This window comes from Podarcis melisellensis (assembly GCF_964234715.1).
Source record: "Podarcis melisellensis genome assembly, chromosome: 17".
NCBI lineage: Eukaryota > Metazoa > Chordata > Lepidosauria > Squamata > Lacertidae > Podarcis > Podarcis melisellensis.
The window spans coordinates 12,039,262-12,060,548 of NC_138534.1; the positions used below are offsets into that span (position 1 = coordinate 12,039,262).

Genomic DNA, 21,287 nt, shown 5'->3' on the forward strand with positions numbered 1-21,287 from the left:
TCTGAACTGTAAGGTTTATGAATTAGACCTAAACCCTTTCTGTATTCATTAGATATCTGCCAACCTTCTGCAAATTTATCTTGCCTTAGCCTTTTTTTAAAGTCATGTCCAAAAACTTAATAATAATTTAAAAAGCAGGTGGAGGACAGTAGTAGCTACTAGCCAGAGAATCTAAATGAATCAATATCTCAGAAACAGTATACCTCTGGGGCCTACTTTTGAGGATGATTACCAGAGGAAAATATTTTGGGGAAAAATAGAAATGAAGAAATTTAAGATGATGATGATTATTATTATTATTATTATTATTATTATTATTATTATTATTATTATTGTATAGGCACAGTAAGCAAAGAGAATTTTCTTCCAAAAGAGCCCTACATTTGCTAATCAATTAAAGGTTGATCTGCACAATACAGTGGTTCCCTTGGTTACAGACGCTTCAGGTTACAGATGCTTCAGGTTACAGACTCCTTTAACCCAGAAATAGTACCTTGGGTTAAGAACTTTGCTTCAGGATGAGAACAGAAATCACGCAGCGGTGGTGTAGCGGCAGTGGGAGGCCTCATTAGCTAAAGTGGTACCTCAGGTTAAGAACAGTTTCAGGTTAAGAACAGATCTCCAGAACAAATTCAGTTCTTAACCAGAGTTACCACTGTATATTTTTGGCTACTAGAATCAGCTGCAGCATATAGTTGAAACTGAATAAATGCAGATGTAGACTGGGCAATTATGCATATGGTCAGCAATGATTGCTTTAATCTTAATGGCATTTTCCCTAACCACCGTGAGAAATTGCTGCTGAGCATGTTACCTGATGCACACATAATGCAGATGCCCACACAGGCTCCCTCCATAATTGGGATTACCCTCAAGTCAGTTTCCACAACCATCTTGGAAATTGCTAGAAAAATTGCAGACAGCCGCAGGCACCTTGGGGTGAAAGACTAAAGCCTTATATGTGTGCTTCTGCAGTAATAATGGCATGAGGGAGAACTGGGACAACATTTTGAAGCTCCACCTCCCTCCACCATGTCATGTTCTTGTTTTCAGCCCTCCATGTGCTTGAGGGCAGAATTGTGAAATGGGGCACCTCCTATATTCTTGGAGGTTCCCTCCACAGCTTAGAACCCCCTGCTTTAGAGGTTTGCCCTCCAACTCATGGAGGGCTATAAACAGGGCAAAAGGGATGCACCAGAGGGACTGAGGCATAACTATGTGCCCCTGATCTCCCTTATCATGAATACCAAACAGGGTTTATTTGCTGCTCCACTCTGTATTTCAATTCAGCCTTCCTTTTTAGAAGAATGAGACTGCAAATATTGTAAGCAAAACAAGAACACTTCATTCTGACAAACCTATCTGAGAATGCTCTCTGGAATGTCAATAACGTTCCCCCTTCACACTAAGACAGATAGGTCTTTATTTATGATGTTATGCCAGGGAAACAATCATAATTGAGGAGACTATGAGTCAGATCCAGATATACAGACCCATTTAAATTCAGCAGATGTATGAACATGGACACATAAATAATGATAATGTATTTGCGTTCTTTCGCTATGCTCCTCCTACAAGACTTTGGGAACAGTCTATATGCTATATATTACATCACAATCTCCTGGGCAAATCATGACTCTACATTTCTACAGCACCTCTTCTCTAGAAATATGACCTCTTGAAGCTTGAATTATTTAAATGTCTACTATGCACAGAATTAAAGCACATGGTTCAGAACTTGTATTTCCCTTGCTTGTGGAATTACTCTGCTGCAAGTGACAAAGGCAGAGATGTCAAACTGTTTAGCAACATTACACAGACAGGGAGAAGGAAAGCTGTTTTCAGTCTTCATTCTGCGCTCAAATATACCTTTAGCTGCCTGTAGCTGCTTTCCTGAAATTTCCAAGATAATGAGAGCTCCAGGGTCTATGTCAATTTTGCGAGGCGGGTGGACTTGCAAGAATTGCTAAAACTAACGAGTTTCTCTGTATGGGAAAAAAAAAACATGCATAAACCTGAAGCCAATCAGATTAGTACTCTAGTTCTCAGTGTAGTCAGTTGCCTGCCAGAATTACTTCCTAACATACGGTATCTATGCAAACAATTCAACAAACTGAGCACCTCAAACTAATTTAGGGCTAAACTGTGCCTGTGGTTCTTGTCTACTTCAAGTAAAGGTTTGAGAACCCAGCTATCACTTTGTGACTAAAGATGGATTGTCAAAGGGGATAATTTTTTTCCTTTTCCCATAGCACTAGTTCATCATGCAGATGTTAGTTAGAAATACTGATGGACCACTCTGGTTCTTGCTCTCAGGCTAGTTTTTCTGCTGCCCTGTTTAGTGTGGTGTGATTCACTTTGAATAAATTGGATTGGTTGTACTAACCAGATTGCTTGTCCCAATGTTGCCTTTGCTTGGTTCATGTGGGTCCACTTTGTTCTCTGCTGTCATAATCTCCTTGATGATCTGCATATCCTGAAAGCAGAACTCACACAATACCTTTGATTTATTAGAACCAACCAAACACCACAGTGAGGGAAACTAATTTGCACAAAACTACCCTCAGGCTAAATGTGAAACAAAAATACTGAGTGATCTTTGGTCAGCAGCACCATCTCAGCCTAAATCTAGCACACAAGGATATTGTTAAGATAAAAGAGAGTAAGACCTGTATGCTGCTGTGAGCTCCTAGGAGAATGTACACATTAAATATATGCTAAAAATTAACTTTATTAACTAAAAAAAATAAGTATAGTAACTCAATACTAAAGATGGAAGTGGGAGTGTGGGCTGAGAGCTAGTGTCTTTTCCAAGGCTGCTGCTGCTATTGTTGTTGTTGTTATAATATACTGCCCTTCATCATAAGATCTCATGGCAATTCACTAGTGAGTTTATAATTCTGGAATCCCCAATATGGTGACCCTTTCATTTTTTTAAAATCTGAAATTTATTCAGTTTTGTTTTTGGGTGGTGCCCAGGGCTTTTTAGGAGAGGTGGATGACATTTGCTACTATTTTGTGGTGTGCCTGCAACAGTTCCTTAGATTTCTAAATGTGCCCATAAAAAAAGGTTGGAGACTTTTCTTCTACTACTACAAAAACTGACATTTCAACCCAGGGCTTTCTTGCTTACACCCATGGCAACCACAGTATACCAACTCACATTGCAATGTGCTGACCAGTCTGTAATTTAATACGTTATTATGACCAGAAGGGAGAAAGGAATATTTTATGTTCATACTGGTTGAAATAACAATACACTGAAATGGAGCAAGATAAAGAAGAAAATAATTAGGAATACAATTGACAATGGCATTTACAGTAGTTTATCAAGGTTTATATACTGCTTATATTGGTTTGCTGTGCAAATACAGTACTGTATTGTGATTTGCAAAGTTACAGCAGGCATAATACACTAGAAGTCTATATTTTTACAATCCTAAGGTCTTAAATTTTCAACTAAGGCATCACACAAATATCAGATGGTGAGTTCTAAACTTGTAAACCCACATGGAATGTTTTGGTTCCCAACTTAGAATGTTATTCCAAACTAGTCTCAGGGTTCATTTCTGCTCCTATATTGAGTCTAAAACATTAATTGACCCTTAACCTTACAAATGGAAACATCTGTCGTAAGAGGCAAAAGCAAGAGGGAGAAGAATCCCATCGTAAGCTGTTGCCAAACAAACATGTTACAACCTGACTAGAAGTATTGCAGCCTGATACTTCAAATCTGTGAAGCAACGTGCTGAACTCTGTGGTACCCAGCCTTGTGCATCCCTCCACAGCTTGTTTTTTTCTCCCAGTTTCTCTTCCCACTCATGTTTCTGCATCCTCCCCCTTTCATTCTTTCTTTTTTAGGCTTCTGCCTCTTCTATTCCTCCTCTTTACTTAAGGATTTTCTGCCTGCCCTGCCCTTTTCTAGAATTAGAGCAGCTGAACCAATGACAACCCAAGGCCTTTCTGGCTCCCCAACCCCTCCAATATGCAGGCTTCACTGTCACCCCTACCGCTTATGCCACTATCACAAAACCCCGAGAATAGTGTTTCTCAAACAATGGGCTATGGTCCACTACTGGGCCTCAGCATTGTTCCAAGTGGTCCTTGTATTGGAATATATATATTATTGTTTATTTATTTTGTGCTTTTATCCTGTAATTTTATGTTGTGAACTGCCCTGAGATCTTTGGATGAAGGGCAGTACAGTGGAACCTCGGGATGTGAATGAGATCTGTTCCAGAGATGCGCCGCTTCCGCGCATGTGCGTGATGTCATTTTGACCATCTGCGCATGCACGTGTGGCGAAACCCGGAAGTAACGCGCTCTGTTACTTCCGGGTCGCCATGGAGCGCAACCTGAAAATACTTATCCTGAAGCGTATTTATCCCGAGGTATGACTGTACTGTATATAAATTAACAACAACTTACTCTAGTAGTTACGTTAAAACATAGAGTGCAACTCTATCCATTCAAGTAAGTGTGGCATTCTGGGTTCAGATGCTACTTTGCTCTGTACTTTCTTCCACCACTAGGGGGAGTGTGTTCTTTTCCCTACAGCTTTACATTTAGGTGGAACACATTGGTTCTTTTTACCATGATTTCTGAAAATGCCACAACAACTTTCTGACGACTTACAGAGCATGAGAGTTGACACAGTCCTCACTCACAGTTTCCCAAAAACATTTCTCTAATCTGCATTGTTTCAAAGGCAAATATAATGAGGAGAAAGACTTGCATTGTTAACTGAGAGGAGCCATTCTATGGCTTGGTCAAGGTGCAGTTTTGACTGAGATGAGAATTTCCTTTTGTTCTTTTGTCCCTGTTCCTTTGAGACAGTGAAGAACATGGCTGATTGATGTTCTATGACCTTCAGTGGTATGGTGCCAGAGAAGTTAAGTTTCAAACTTGTAGAGCTTTGAAAAACAAGCCAAATCACATGCAGTGTGTCAGACACCTTCAGCTTTAGTAACCCTGAAGTATGCCATGAACAAGGAAAAAAATGCTTCTTCTTGCCTCACAGCAAAGGAATTTTGAACCGAAGTTCATTTCTTTATGTTACAGGCAAAAAGCCAGCAACATTTATAAATTATAAAAATTTACTTTTGCTGACTATGAGCCAACTGTCTTCTTTGAGAGGGCCTGCTTTTATCAAAGAGCTCAGAAGTCTAGAGAAACTGTTGAGCCATTCATAAGAGACCTTAATTTTTTTCAAGGAGCTCCTCATAGGGACACAATATACAGTGATATGCACCTGATGGAAGACTTAACTCTTTGCAAGACTATAGAGACGTCAAGGAAATCAGGGGCAACCAAAACTCAGGCCAGGGAGATGATCTTTTATGCAGTTGAAAATATATGGCAGCTGCTGCATTTTCTTTTAGATACAAGGAAAGCTTAAGTCAGATTTAAAAGATTTATCCTATGTAAATGGGTGGATATGATATACACCATGCCAGCACCAATGTTCCTAACAAAAGGGAAATTTTCAAGACAGAAGGAGGAACAGGGCAAAGCTACTCCCTCCCTAGTTCATTGATAGTATTTCTTGAACCATTAGTAACAATAGTGAGACAAGAAGAAACTATAAGTGGAATAAAGTCTGAAGGTCCTGAATGGAAGTAAATGCTTACAAATATGGAGAAATAGCTGAATTTAAAGTGAATTTAGCTAAGAACTAGCCTAAGTTTAATTGGGAGTGGTTGGGGGATTTTCAGGTATGGAAAATGAATGAAAGGAATTCTGTCATGACTGGGCAGAGGTCCATTCAAACAAATAGTGAGGGAAATGCAGGATTGTATCTATGAAAATCATTTCATATTCACACCATCACTAAGTGATTTAAAAATAGCACCTGTGCACTATAAATAGCTGCTTCTAAAACGTATCAAGTCTCCTCTGTTCTGACAAAACAAAAACCCTCCTCACACTGTTTTATTTCTCTCATCACTTGTTGGGAGCAATTACTGTAAAAAGGCAAAGCCAGGTTCTGTTCTTCCTTATAGAAATGGTAGGAGCATTACCAGGAGACAATATTTGTTTCCAGATTATTTACAGTATTACAGTAGGTAAATAAGAAGTACAAAACAAGCATTTGTCTTTTTGGGGAAGGAAGGTAATGATATCTCAGAAATAATTACAGTGACACTAAGAAGGTGAACAAACAGGGAATGCAAAAATATTGAAATTGAGGAATAAAAGAGCAGCCAGCCTAGCGTTTTTCCACTCACTCTCTTGTTTCCTTTAAGACTGGGATTGATTCTCTCCAGCCAAAGCAAGCCTTTTAGATGTTAGCAATATATGAAGAGGGGAAGCATGACATCCCGACCTCAGGGCCATAGATCCTGCCACACATTTGACTGAAGATGTATGCAAAGGGGAAGCCTCCTTACATAGAGATGAGTGCACATAGGCTTCCATGTGGTCAGGAAACCAGATTGCGCAAGGTTTGGAGTAGATTTGGTATCATCTGCATGTGGATAGCACCCAGCTCTATTTCTCATTTTCATCAGATTTAGGCAGTACATTGGAAGAGCTTAATCAATGGCTGAGTCACTGGAGGGCAGCAAATAAAGTGTAAGTCAGATAAGATGGAGATGTTGTTGGCAGGTAGGTAATCTATCCAGTTCAGTTGTGTTCTGGATTGGTTTGTACTACCCAAAAGGATAAGTCTTTGTATGATTATACCTTGATATCTTGTACCTTGAGCTACAGATAACACCTATTCAATATAACTGTATTCACTTCCCTTCCCACAGGTACCACCCATTCTTTTGGATAAACAATTCTCAGAGTTTACACCAGACATCACACCCATTATCCTGGCTGCCCATACAAACAATTATGAGATCGTAAAACTTTTAGTACAGAAAGGTGTTTCTGTTCCCAGACCGCATGAAGTCCGCTGTAACTGTGTGGAGTGTGTCTCTAGCTCAGATGTGGACAGCCTTCGCCATTCCCGATCCAGGCTCAATATCTACAGAGCTCTTTCAAGTCCGTCTTTGATTTCCCTGTCAAGCGAGGATCCTTTTCTTACAGCTTTCCAATTAAGTTGGGAACTTCAGGAACTGAGCAAAGTGGAGAATGAGTTTAAATCTGAATATGAAGAACTATCACAGCAATGCAAGCAATTTGCAAAAGACCTCTTGGATCAGACACGGAGTTCCAGGGAACTTGAAATTATTCTTAACTACCGAGATGATAACAGTCTAATAGAAGAGCAGAATGGTAATGAACTTGCAAGACTCAAACTGGCAATTAAGTACCGTCAAAAAGAGGTAAGTGTATAGAAGAATATTTTTCTGATTTAATTGAAATAATGTATGAGATAGATGATATACCCATCAAATGAGACAAATCGCTGTCAAGGTCTTTTGTTCACCATATTGTCTCAATTTAAAAAAGGTAATGGGCACATTCGGTTATTAGGCTCTTGTGATACAAGAAACTGAAATATTGCAGCATATAAGAAATCCAGAAGTACCGCTGCTCATGTTTTCTCATGAAAAATAGATCCTGTTAGTATATCTGCCTGACGTTAAGCTCTGTGGAAAGACAGAAGTATTTTCTGGTTCATTTTACAGCCTAGAATTCCTCCACAAGCAGCAATGTGCATTACTGCAAATAGTTGCTTCCTGTAAATGTGTGGAGGCTTTCATGATGATGTAATAATGATAATCAAACCAGTGAAGGTATAGAAATCAGACAGATGGCACTGTGTTGGGTGAGGAAATGGAAGCTACTGGTAGGAACCTATCTGACCCAGACACTAGTGAGATCCCTTCAGAGGAAGAGTCTTGGCCCCCTACAGACTCTCTTCCAACTGAAGACTTGGAGGTAATCCAAAGGCAGCCTGAACTACCCCACTTCAGAGATGTCTAACTTAGGCTACCCAAGGACCCCATGCCAAGCTCTGCCACTATCTCTGATTCTCCCCCTCCAGCTCTCATAAGTGAAGATGGCAGCAGAACCAAACAGGAAGCCCAGAGTCGCAGGAAGAGTGCTTTATTGACTGGGTTTTACTTGGGTGAGAATCCAGCTTCAAGGAATGACCCAGCAAAGAACCTGTTAGAGGAGGAGCTGGTGGTGACTGTGCAATTCTTTGGGTTTTCTCTGAACCTTCGTTAGGTTAACAGCTCCCTTTTGAGCTCATTAATGTTCTTCCAGCTCCCTCTGTCCTGTTCTGGAACTCCCTGGCTCAGCCCTAGAGGTTCCTGGCTCAGCCCCTGCTTCAGCTACCATTCTGACTCCAGCCTTCACATCAGGTGCTGGTCATGAACAACTACTTAGAAGGGTTATGTTCCTCTTGGTTGAGCCACAATAGTCCAGTAATTCAGTGAGAACAAAACGACTTTGAAATAATAATAGTAATGGGTGGCTTCCAGCAGAATATTAAAAACAAACTTCCCTAAACAGGGTTGCCTTCAGATGTCTTCTATAAGTCCGATACAGTCGTACCTTGGCTTTCGAACAGCTTAGTTCACAAACAACTTGGAACTCGAATGTTGCAAACCCGGAAACAGGTGTTCCGGTTTGAGAACTCTGCCTTGGAAGCTGAACATCCAGCGCAGATTCCACTGCTTCCGATTGGCTGCAGGACACTCCTGCAGCCAATTGGAAACAGTGCCTTGGTTTCTGAACATTCCAGAAGTCGAACAGACTTCCAGAACGCATTCTGTTCAAAAACCAAGGTACGACTGTAGTAGCAAGTATGCCTTAGAAAATTCTATGCACATTTAGTAGGAATAAGTGCCACTGAGGTAAATTGAACCTATTTTTGAATAAATAGGCTGCACCAAACAATTTACTTACTGAAGCTGAAAAGCATAAAGAAGAAATATAAAAAATATTATTAGGAATGCAGTAATGCAGTTCTCAAGGGGAGCAATACCTCCTTTATCACCTCTTAGACTAATTCAGAAAGTTCTGATTTTTCTGCTTCAACCACTGAGTGAGTGAGACTAACTCCAGCCAATTAGTCTATAAAGGGATTTGGATCACCGTGCTAATCACATGATGCTTGAGATGATAGCCTGTTTTGTTTTATTCAAAGTTATTTTTTTATCATAACTGATGAATTTCCACATGTTGATATTTTATAATCAAGTGGTATATAATTTTTAATAACTAAGTAAAAAAAATTCTTTATAACTAGAAAGTCATGTGAAGATAGGTGCAGGGAGATACTGTTTGCAAATCATGGAGCTTCAGTATTGCAATGTAAACACAGGGTTAGGGTATCCTGTTTGCCTGATAGCACATGGTTCTACTCAGATAATTTATTGTGTAACATGAGAATATTTTTTATATTATATTTTAAGATTTTCAGACATTGCAAATAGCTAACATAAATACAAATATTTTTAAAGCAGAGTTCATTTAAAGAAACAGTCCTAAGATGATATTTAGTTATGCGTGTGCATTGCTTATTTGGTTGTGCCACCCTAACATTTTATGCTTTATAACAAAAGTATAACCAAGTTAGAAAGCCATCATAACAAATTTGATATTGCAGAGGTTTCCTTTGGTCTTTCATACTTCATCGAAGCTGAGTAATTTCCTCAAGCTCCATTTTAACAGATGGCATCCTTTGCCTTTTAATTAGCTGTTACCTGAAATCAGACTGTAGGGAGGAGGAAACTAATTATGGCTAAGATTCCAAGAACCACATGACTACCAATTCTGCAGCCCCAAGTGGGCTTTTAGAATTGTACTTTTCTAATGCCGCTCCATCATCCCAAGCAATAAAATTCCTTTAAAACTGAGGCATATTCTCACAGCAGTCTGTGATTAACCCGTAGTGGGAAGAGACTGTTCAAAAGTATGTGTGGAGGGAGTGTAAAAAGCTCCAATGAGAAACACACAAGCCAGGAGGGGTGACTGTCTCAGCCTGCATCTCTGTTTGGATTAACCTGCCTGTCTCTATCCAAACAGCTCATCTGTTGCAACAATTTGTAGATCAATTATGAATATGTAGCCATTTTCTGCTTGCACAGAATCCCATCACATGAGAATTCCAGACGAACCCTAGATTATTTTTTGTGGAGTCCGTTCCATCTGCCTTTAATGTAGCATATGAAGAATTTAATTCATAAAGCTTGATTTATGCAATGAAACACTGCTATCCAATTCATTCATGCATATTTTTTTTTAAAAAATGTTTTCCTCTCTTTTGTAAGAGCACTTCCAGAATATCTGTTTATTGAACATACATCCTGATTTTTTTGCAGGGAGAGTAGATGATATTGGCCATTTAATGAGTATTCATTCCAATTGGCTTGCGGGGAGGTTTAATGATGTTGTGTCAAAGCAAGTGCCATCCCATTGCTTCCCAGTGCAACTTTGCATTATTTTTATTTTTGCAAGAAGTCTGAATTTTGGGGGAAGCAGACTTGTTGCATGCAACCTCCCAAACAGCTTGAGTTGCACAACCTGAATTTGCCAGTCTGAGCAACTCCAGACAGATGTCTTATACCAGGTTTATGCAGCAATAAGCATTATACACTTTCATTGTGGATTTATAATGCATTTGTCTGATCCTCCTGCTACACTAATGTTTTCCAATACTCCTGCATTATTGACTCTGCACTGGCATCCTCCAGCAATTCCAAGGCCATTTTTTTGCACCCTCACCATCCACTCTATTGACCCTCCCCCTCTACAGAAGTAGAAGTTAGATGTGCTGTATGATACCATGCTGCCATATCACTGTGCTTTTTCCAAGCACCAGCAGTAGCACAGCTGTTCTTTTCTCTCAGTCTGCAGCAGGAAGTCTGATCTCTTCTTCCCTCCCTGTGCCCTGTAGCTGGGCAAAGATCTGATATCTGGAAGGAAGGGAGCTGGGAAAGAAGGAGGAAAATACATAAATCGTCCGTTGCCTCTGTGTTGCAGTGGCACACAATCACCTCTCTAGTTTCTCTCTTGCTCTGCACACAAACATCCACCACATTGTTCTGCGTTTAAGCATACACCCATCTCTGAGCAAAACAAAACCTTAAGAGGCTAAGCCAGTCACAAAGCTTCCCTTTGATCACCCCCCTGACACAAGTGGAGCCACCATAGCTGCCAGCAGGCAGCGAAAAAGAGCAGGTGGGCAGCAATTTTATCTCTCCCCCTCCCCCTTTTAAGTACAAGTTATTTGCAGAATGGCAGCATGCCAGCACCATACTTCCACTTTTACAGTTTTAATATTCAGGCTGTGATTACTGTGCTAAACCTTCACTCGGTTCCACAAAAACAGCATCAACAGGAAGCATGTGGGAGTAGCTATTTCACAAAGAAGCAACTTCAATTCGGCACATTGCCATAGTACCATAGCACATCAGTAGTTAAAAAAGAAAAAAGGGAACATTTCTGCTATGAAAAGTTTAATGATATGTGCCAAAAGTTATGGATCACGCACAGATTGCTACTTATGCCATGTGACCATCTCATCAGTTTTAAAAGTACAAATGAACTTTAATGTGGGAGCACTTGTGACTAATGCAACACCATTAAGAGGACAAATCCTCAGTAACAATGACATCAGTAAAAACAGTGCGTTATCCTCAAAGGCTAAGGTCCCAATCCCAGGAGGCATAAGCCTTTCACCAAATTAGTCAACAGAATAGTCAGGGTTGGTGGTGCAGCACAGTCCAAACAAACCAAGGTCAAGCACAGGGAATCAGTCTAGGAAACAGGCCAAGATCAGTAGCATAAGTTCATCAAGCCGTGGGAACTAGACTTAGAAACAAGGTTGTGTTGTTTCCAGCAAATGAAAGACTTGGGAAGGAGACATTATGTTCTCTGGCCTCCTGGACCACAGCCTGACCACAGTTGATGTTAGTTGCATACTCATGTGTATACCCCTTGTTCATCAGTAGACCACTGACTTTGGGTCCATAGATGCATACTGTAATGTTTTCTTTAGCCTTGACCCAAATATTTTAGCACCAGTGTTCTTGAGAACTGATGGGTGGTGCTACCTCCTCCAGCAGGTCCCAACTTGGAGGACCCCTCAAGGAGATACTCAGCATTGGTTTCACAGGACCCTGCTAGCTCCTCAAAGTTCTTGACCTGTGGAGTATCTGGTTGATCCTTCAAGGACCTCATGTCTGGTACCAGGTCAGGGCGAGATATAACAGTATGTGATGGAATCCCACCAGAGAATAGCTAATCTGGAAGTGCCCAAAGTCTATGAGTCTGTCCCAGGGTATGGTGGAACAGGGTTGACCTCCTTCATGCCAATTATTTCACATTTTTGGCTTTTTGCTGTATGCCTTTCTATTTCCAGCCCCATTGTTTTCGTGGGATACTAACAAGTTGTAATAACTTGACCTAGGATTGATTTGCTCTCCTTATCTCCAACATGTTGTCTGCACAAAGAGAATTATGATTTTAACAACACCTACTGGAAGAAAAATCAATATACCGGTAGATAAAAAGCAGCAGCAAATGAGTCAGAGCCAACAGTTTCACCATATGTGGCAATTAGGAAGGAGTTAAAAGTTGGCAAGTTAGGGAAAAATTTGTAAGGATGGTTCATATTCCAATAAATATAGAAAAGTGTCTTCAATGAATTTTCAAAGTGACTGTCGACATGGAAACAGCATATTGCTAATAAAAATCCAGAAAATTTATATTGCATTTACAGCAAACTCTGGGATTATCCAGCACCCCCATAAATACAAAGGTCTCCCATTTAAGGAGCAGAATCAAGATGCAAATTGAGGAAAAGCTGTCATTGAGGGCAACAGTTAAGAAACAGTTCCTGGGGAGAAGACTGACCTGAACTCTTCTTTTCTAGTGGTTGCCAAGTTTGTAACAACTGGTTTAGAAGGCATTTTAATCCAGTTCTTACGTGGTAGTGGGCTGGAATTTTATTTCATTTCATTTATTAAATTTGTATAATGCCCTTCCTCCGTGGCTCTCAACATAAAAATATGAGATTAAAAACGAAACAAAATACATAATAAAAGCAAGAACAAAGACAATCCATTAATCCCATTCCCCAACTTGCATAGTGATGGGAAATTGTGGAGGAGAGATCTGCAGAACTTGGATTCCAAAATGGACTCACCCAATCTGACTAAAGTGTATCCAGATTGAAACACAAGTCCACTTTAGAAGAGTGGTGGAACATCAAGCCCTGTTGATCCCAGGGCAATGTTCTGTTCAATTGAAAGAGCACAGCGGCAATAAGATTGACTGTGTTAGCTACTCCAGGCCCTGAGCAACTGGGAGACTTCTTCTGGGAGCCATTATAAGAAGGATCAGTTGCAGTATGCATACATGTTCGCCTTTTTCTTTATATTGTGCACAAATTACTTTTTGTTGTATCATTTCATAGTGAGAGATATAAAATGCATAAAATATGCACAAACACTGCCTGCCTACCCCTCTCTATTTTAAAGTTTTTTTTTTCCTTTTTAGAAGGCTGGCTGCATTGTGGTCTTGGAAATGCCTTGTCCATGCCAAGCTGCTTCTCAGTTATTGAGGGAGCTCTTTTCAGCTTGCAAACTTTACCCAAAGGAACTGGGAAAACACATAGCCAAATGTGCATAAGAAATAGCCACTTGCCATCCACATCTTTCTAGAGCAGGCATGCATCTGTGCAACTTGAGCAGAGTCTAAATAGCCATCCCACTGCTAACAGCGGTGAAATTAATGCTGACTTGCCGGAAACGTGGATCAATGTTCTTTTTATTCAACAAAAGCCTAAAGAGAAAATAATGCTGTGTAGGAGATACAATATTTAATTACCAGAGAAGTGGATTCAGCAAAGGAGGAGATACTTGTAAATAGCTAACCTCAAGGACTGCATTAGCACATTCTTTATCATTTGCCAGAAGCCTATGCATGGCTGAGTTACTCAGAATTTGACACTAAGCCAAGCTAAAAATGTGATTAGAGGTGGGAATTATTTGACAAAATATTAATACAGTGGTACCTCGGGTGAATAACTTAATTCGTTCTGGAGGTCCGTTCTTAACCTGAAACTCTTCTTAAACTGAAGTACGACTTTAGCTAATGGGGCCTCCTGCTGCTGCCGTGCCACCGGAGCACGATTTCTGTTCTCATCCTGAAGCAAAGCTCTTAACCCGAGGTACCCTTTCTGGGTTAGTGGAGTCTGTAACCTGAAGCGTCTGTAACCTGAGGTACCACTGTAACTAGGTGCTGCAGCTCTGCTTGCCACCCTCACCTACTCCTTTACCCTCCCCCCATCCCTTCCTCCACCCTCCAGTCAGTGGCAGAGCTTCATGCTCCGGCACCGGGGGGGGGGGGGAGAGAACAGGCGGGGGGGCTGGTGTGCATCCTGGGGGCGTGGCGCCCAGTGCAGGCAGGGGGGGGGAGCCACGATGGCATCCCACTGGGATCGCGCTGCGCTCCCCCTGCACTCCTCTTCCTCCGCCAGTGCCCCCAGCCACCCCCTATCCCCCAGAGTTTGCTCCAAGCCCTTCCTTTTCCCTCTTGAGTTGCACCCCTCCCACCTTGCCCCCCATCAAAGAATGGGGAGGTGCTTCACAAAGCGGCTTGCTAAACCGCTGTGTGAAATGCCTCCTCTTCCATTAAACCCTCCTGTAGCCTCCTGTATAAAAACATGAATAACAATAATATTCAAAGTTCAGAAATCAATTTAGGGGAAATCCATCTGATAAGCATTAGATAATCACCAGGGCTATTGCCGCAGTTGGTGTGACTCCCTACTGAATGCAAGAACTGCAGAGCATGATGGCAAATTGGAGTTTTTAAAAATAATTACATAAGGGTTGTGTGTTAATTTGTTCAAACCAGGGTCCTAGTTTTGCTCGAACATCAGAAGTAGAATCTTTATGTATTTCATTATATACAAGCAGAAAACATTGAGGCAAATTAACTGGTTAGCCTCATTCCCCCTCCTTTGGCCTGATTCAGTACCTAAATTAATTTCAGCCTGAGATGGTTTAAGAATGAATTGTGATTCTTAAACCAGGCCTTTCAGATAGACGTCCCCAGCTTATTTTTGAATTGGTTGTTTATATTTATTAACTACAGTTCTGGACCATGTACGAAAGGGGATACACACACACACACACACACACACACACACAACTCATTCGCATTAATGATACAGATAGTGCAGATCTAATTAGGACAGAGTTGGATGTGGGCATGACTCATGAGGCAAAGCAGAACTAGCAATGTGACTGGAAATTAAATGAGACCCCAAGTAAAGACATTCCCTGATTGGAAACTAGAGCTATTAATCACAGACCTACACTCGCATCCTCTGCTTTTCCCCTCCTGCCTGATGGTTTCCATTTATGGAGACTTTTGGGGAGATTACAAAAACGTATCAAACTAGAAAACAAGCAATTATGAAGCCTTGGCCTGTTTCTTGGATTTCCTTGGATCACAGCCACCCTGCATTCTGAGGTATTCGGAATATCTCCAGGGCAAGTATTCTCATCTTAGCCACATTATCTGAGGCGAATGCATAGTCTTAAACATCTGCCCGTACTGTACAGAGCTCCTATTTGTTTGCCCCTACCCAGTCATTTCTGACCACAAACTCTATTTTTATACAGCTCTAATCTCATCAGTCTCCCTGGAATACCATGGAAATGAGAGCTAGAATTATCAGTATCTTGGTGACATCAAACTCAAAATCAGAGTACAATATTCCCCAGCATCTTCATATACTATTTATTTAATCTAAAGGCCTTCTGTTTTACTTTTCTGCCTCAATGTCAGGTACTCCGGATCATTTACAACAGGATGATACCACAATTGACAATATTCAGTAAAAGAACTGAAACATTCAAAAATACAACAAGAAGAAAAATTAGCCATAGATATGCATGAGATCCTAATAAATAAAGTAATGTTTGAAGCTTTGGGAATTTGATCTAATATGGAGCTTAAAGATTAATCTTCTCTACTTTATAAGACACTTGAACCTACAAATGGGCAATGGGCAGAATCTTAAAAGAGTTGTGGAAAGGAGATTTAGGCCAACAAATTGATGAACACAAGTGGGGTTCTCTATGATCTAAACCAACACTGCATACCATTTTGGCTAAACTGTAGGAAGTCATTATAAGATGCCCCTGGACGCCCCTATGCTTTTTAAGAAGTTAGCTACTGCATTTTTCTGTGTATAAGACTAGGGGTCCCCCCCCTAAAAATTAATGTCAAAAATTAGGGGGCATCTTATACATGGATAATGTCTCCCCCCATTGTCTTAAATCTGAGTCCCCCAAAATAGGGGGTGTTTTATACATGGGGGTGTCTTATAGACAGAAAAATAGGTAATCTCTCACCCTTATGCTGGAGAGGATATAAGATTAAAGGCACATTCCTCCACATGTGGGGGGAGTGTCTCTTAAAGATTTCTGCACCCATTTCCCCCCACAATTATCCATCATTATAGGGCAACATATTGTACGCTATCCCATGTTAGCCCTGCTGTCAATGGGAAATGATATCATCCCAAATGGCAAACATAAAGAGGCAAATATTTGCTTCCAATTGTAATAAACACCCCCTCTCACCACAGAAACTTGGACCCGATATGTGTGTAATATAGCACATATGGAACACTTAACTCACCTTTGGAGAGTGATAAGAGGTTGGCTTTCAATGTATTATTGTTTATTAACAGTACAGTAACCTCCCTTTGGTCTCAATCGCAGCAGCCAGTAGATAAATTATCTTAATGCTTTAGATTGAAGTATATTTTTATTTACACAATTTTACAAGCTTGTTTAGATGTCACGTGTATGACTGCATACAAGACTTAATATCTGTACACGTATCTGTCTTGGAAGACAACACTTTGTGTTTGGTAATTTATTTTTAAAAATTTCAATAAAGTTTGTAAGTAAAAAAAGCAATGTCCGTAAATAAAAAGAAGGACATCAAGAAGACAGGGAATTGGATCTCCTTGGTTTATGGCATTCCGAGCCTAAGTACAGCAAGAGAGAAGGTGCTATTACATGTTCCCACAAATCAAGCCTCAGTTATCAGCAAGATAGTCAGAAGGCCTCCCCAAACTATCTCCAAAATCAGCCAGGTTCATACTGTAGAACAGGAGTGGCTAAACATTTTTTGGTTTGAGGGTCATATTGATGGTCAGCTCACCTCCTTAAGGGCCACATGCCAGCACTGGGAATGGCTAATTTTGTATGTGTGTGAACTCACTCTCTCTCTCTCTCCCCCACCCACACCCACATACATGCATATTCACCACACATATACAGTGCACACAGTCAGCAGGCATGAAGACACACTCTGCCTCTCTCACAAACGCACATTCTCAAACATGCATTCTCACAATAAACACATGTAAAGACAAGACACACACAACCAGGATTTCCAGCCCTCCACATTCCAGGGCAGTGAAAACAGTACTTGCATAAATCATTTTTTTTATTTCTTTTTAAATAGATCTGTTTATTTGCAAATACAAAAAGAAAAAAGGTAGGCGAGATAACAGCCTTTTCAGCTGACATCATATTTATTTTTAAAAATAATTTATTATTTTTACTCCGCCCATCTGGCTGGGTTTCCCCAGCCACAATAATAATATTCCATCAATTCTTATTTAAATATAAAGATTAATATAAAAGCAATCCATATGCCCAAATAGATGTGTTCAGATAAGCACAATCACAAAATCTACTACTGTCCTGCAACACTTTGGAGTCTCAGTTTCTCTTATTCCTATCAGCATGAAAACAAAATAAGCCCCTCAAGCATAAGGTAGGGATTTCAGATTTGCCCCAAAAATCTATTTTATTTACTTATTTTATTTCTGACATTTATATAGTCACCCAAAAACAATTGTATGGATGATAATTCCATGCTGATAAAACTCTTAAAAGGTAAAGGTAAAGGTACCCCTGCCCGTACGGGCCAGTCTTGCCAGACTCTGGGGTTGTGCGCCCATCTCACTCAAGAGGCCAGGGGCCAGCGCTGTCCGAAGACACTTCCGGGTCACGTGGCCAGCATGACATCGCTGCTCTGGCGAGCCAGAGCTGCACACGGAAACGCCGTTTACCTTCCCGCTAGAAAGCGGTCCCTATTTATCTACTTGCACCCGAGGGTGCTTTCGAACTGCTAGGTTGGCAGGCGCTGGGACCGAGCAGCGGGAGCGCACCCCGCCGCGGGGATTCGAACCGCCGACCTTTCGATCGGCAAGCCCTAGGCACTGAGGCTTTAACCCACAGCGCCACCCGCGTCCCTGATAAAACTCTTAGGGGTAAGATAATAGCATTCTGGGACTTACTCTGTGCTTTCTATAGATTTTATATTCTAGCACATTGAAGCATGTATTACAAATTGGTAGGATTTAAATAACTACCAACTGACATGTTTAATTAGAAGAGATAATTGAGTTTCTAAAAATACATTAGTATCCGGTAGATTAAATTAAATTCAACCATCCATCATGTTTTAATAGTCTGAAAAGAGCCTTAAGTATTACGCTAATGGTTTCCTTCTGTTGGCCATGCTTTGACTGTGTGCAATGACTAGAGCTGCCATTTATTTATTTATTACAGTTATTTGGCACTTCTTCACTAGAGTGTCTCAAAGTGACTTAAAAAGTAAGAATAAAAATAACATGCTACTGCGATTGATGCAACCCACCACACTAAAACGATTAGCACAAAAAGGTGCCACAGACATACCAAATTATCCTTTAGGGCCAAAGGCCTGGGAGAATAAAAATGGTTTTGCCTGGCAGCTAAAAACGCAATGGTGTTGCCAGCTGTGCCTCCTTGGGGAGAGCATTCCGCAGTGGGGAGCCACTACTGAAAAAGGCCTGTTATCACGTCATCGCTCTCCCAACCTCCCTTCAGGGGGGCACCCAGAGAAGGGCCTCAGATGATGAATGCAGGGTTCATGTGGAGAGAGGCAGATGGATGGAGTAGTGGAGATGCAATGAAAGCAGAAAAATATGCTTTCTCCACTGCTTTCAATGCTACCAAATCGACATGAAAATGAGCACTTTACTAGCGTTTGGTTCCATTTGTCTGGAGTTTCCTTCCGCTTGCATTCAAGCCTTCTCTGGGCTTGCTTCATTGCCCTAAACCATGGGTAGGCAAACTAAGGCCAGATGCAGCCCAATCACCTTCTAAATCCGGCCCGTGGGAATCAGCGTGTTTTTACATGAGTAGAAAGTGTCCTTTTAATTAAAATGCATCTCTGGGTTATTTGTGGGGCATAGGAATTCGTTCATCCCCCCCCCAAAAAAAAAATATATATAGTCCGCCCCCCGCCCACAAGGTCTGAGGGACAGTAGACCGGCCCCCTGCTGAAAAAAGTTAGCTGACCCCTGCCCTAAACTCTGGGAGATATTCTCTGCCTGAAATCCTGGAATGTTGCTGCCCGTGTAGAAAATGAAGTACTGAGCAAAATGGACCAGTGGTTTGACTCACTATAAGGCAGTTGCCCATGTTCCTATGATTCCTATGTTCCTATGATTATCTTCTGAAGAGAAACTAGAGATTTTTGGATTTAATTTTTACAAATTCCACTTTGAGCTGCCTGATTCGTCCCTTCCAAGCTAATATGCAAATCAAATTTTCTGACTATTGCAACATAATTCTTGACTTAGAAGGCATCAAAATCCTTATTTTTTGAAATTAAAAAGGAAGAAAAGACATTTTAAAATATGTATTTAAATTCAAATTTTCATACTTTTCTTTTTCTTTCTTTTTTTGTTAATTACCGTAGTGTAAAAGTGACACAGACTGGAAATAGATCGTCCTGTATATCCTCAAGAGAAGCACTTTAAGATAGTCACAATATTAGAGTTTCCTCGTGCTTTCTTAGCATCACCCTCCTGAACATCAGAAATGGTGGTCCATCTAGTCGAATGTTCTACTTTCAGCTGTGGCTAGTCATAACCTTCACGATTCCTGTTCTGTTCACATTATATCCTAATTGTGGATATGCCTGTTCTATGTCTATGAAGTGGGGGCAGGGATTAGGCAGTACAAAAGACACTAACTATGGCTTCTCTGCTGCTTCTTTATCAGTGGCTGCTATTGTATGTTGCAGAGGAAATTGCAGGTATTTGTGCAGTAAGTGCATATTCCATTTAGAGCTGCTGCTGTTGTGTCTTTACTAGCAGCTAAAAATGATAAAGATGAAACATTTGCTGGTTTGACATAAGGGGGAAATTCCACCTGCCTAATTTCTGTACATCGGATGCAGTGTCAGGGTTGATAAAACAGTGGCAAACCTAATACCGTTACGGGAAAATTTGTTCTTAAAAGGTGCGTGTATGCAGTTCTGGGCTAAACCCAAATCTGCACGAATTAAGCCACTTTGGATTCAGTTCCAGGGCCCTATAGATGGAAGCACACAGCAGGTTCAGAACATTTGGTGTTTTAAGTCCCAAGAGGAATTGGATCGCAACTGGGACTTTTGTGTTCTTTTAATTTTTATTTGAATTTGAAAGTTGATCTAATGATGGCTGAGTAGTGTTGCTAAGTCCAGTCCTTGAGAGGGATCCAGTAAAAGTTGCACGGAAGAGAACATTTCCTCTAGGTGGGTTTTTCCATGGCTGTACCACTGAGATAAGAAGAAGAAGAAGAACATGCATTAATGTGACTGGTGGCATTGGATGACAAGATTCTTGTACCTTTAATATTTGGTCACAAAGGGAGTCCATTTCAGATTGTCATATAGATAATTTCCATTAGGCAGGCAGGCGAAACAGCTCGGTACCTGCTGAAATTCCTCCGCCATGGTACAATGTACAGGTAATGATGTAGTAGGTGGGAGAGATTTGACTGTTCTTTTTCTTTTGCTTTAGTTTGTTGCCCAGCCAAACTGCCAACAACTGCTTGCCTCTCGCTGGTATGATGAGTTCCCTGGCTGGAGGAGGCGCCACTGGGCCGTGAAGATGTTGACTTGCGTCATCATTGGATTTCTTTTCCCCGTCTTCTCTATCTGCTACCTGATAGCTCCCAAGAGCCCACTGGGTCTGTTCATCAGGAAGCCATTCATCAAATTTATCTGCCATACTGCATCCTACTTGACTTTCTTGTTCCTTCTGCTGCTTGCCTCTCAGCACATTGACAGGTCAGATCTGAACATGCAGGGACCTCCACCAACCATCGTCGAATGGATGATATTACCGTGGGTCCTGGGTAAATGTATTAGTAAAGAAAATTCAGTTGACTTGCATAACTCTTCCATAATTGTCTAGCTTTGCCTAGCATATACAGCAGGGCATTGTAGTTTATTCTTTGGTTCTATTATAAACTACTTCATTAATCTATCCGCAACCCATCTAGGTCAATAACAGAAAATTCCAT

At 40.9% G+C, this 21,287-nt stretch overlaps 1 protein-coding gene across 2 annotated transcripts in view; it reads left to right on the forward strand.

Annotated features, from left to right (window-relative positions):
• TRPC4 (transient receptor potential cation channel subfamily C member 4) overlaps window positions 1-21,287 on the forward strand; it is a 65,009-nt gene that overhangs the window by 26,023 nt on the left and 17,699 nt on the right. The window contains exons 3-4 of one of the 2 annotated variants that reach the window (XM_081893919.1): window positions 6,756-7,274; window positions 20,783-21,119. In XM_081893919.1, the coding sequence (XP_081750045.1) occupies window positions 6,756-7,274; window positions 20,783-21,119 (856 nt within the window). The remainder of the gene's footprint in view (window positions 1-6,755; window positions 7,275-20,782; window positions 21,120-21,287) is intronic. The other variant, XM_081893920.1, reaches the window with a different exon arrangement.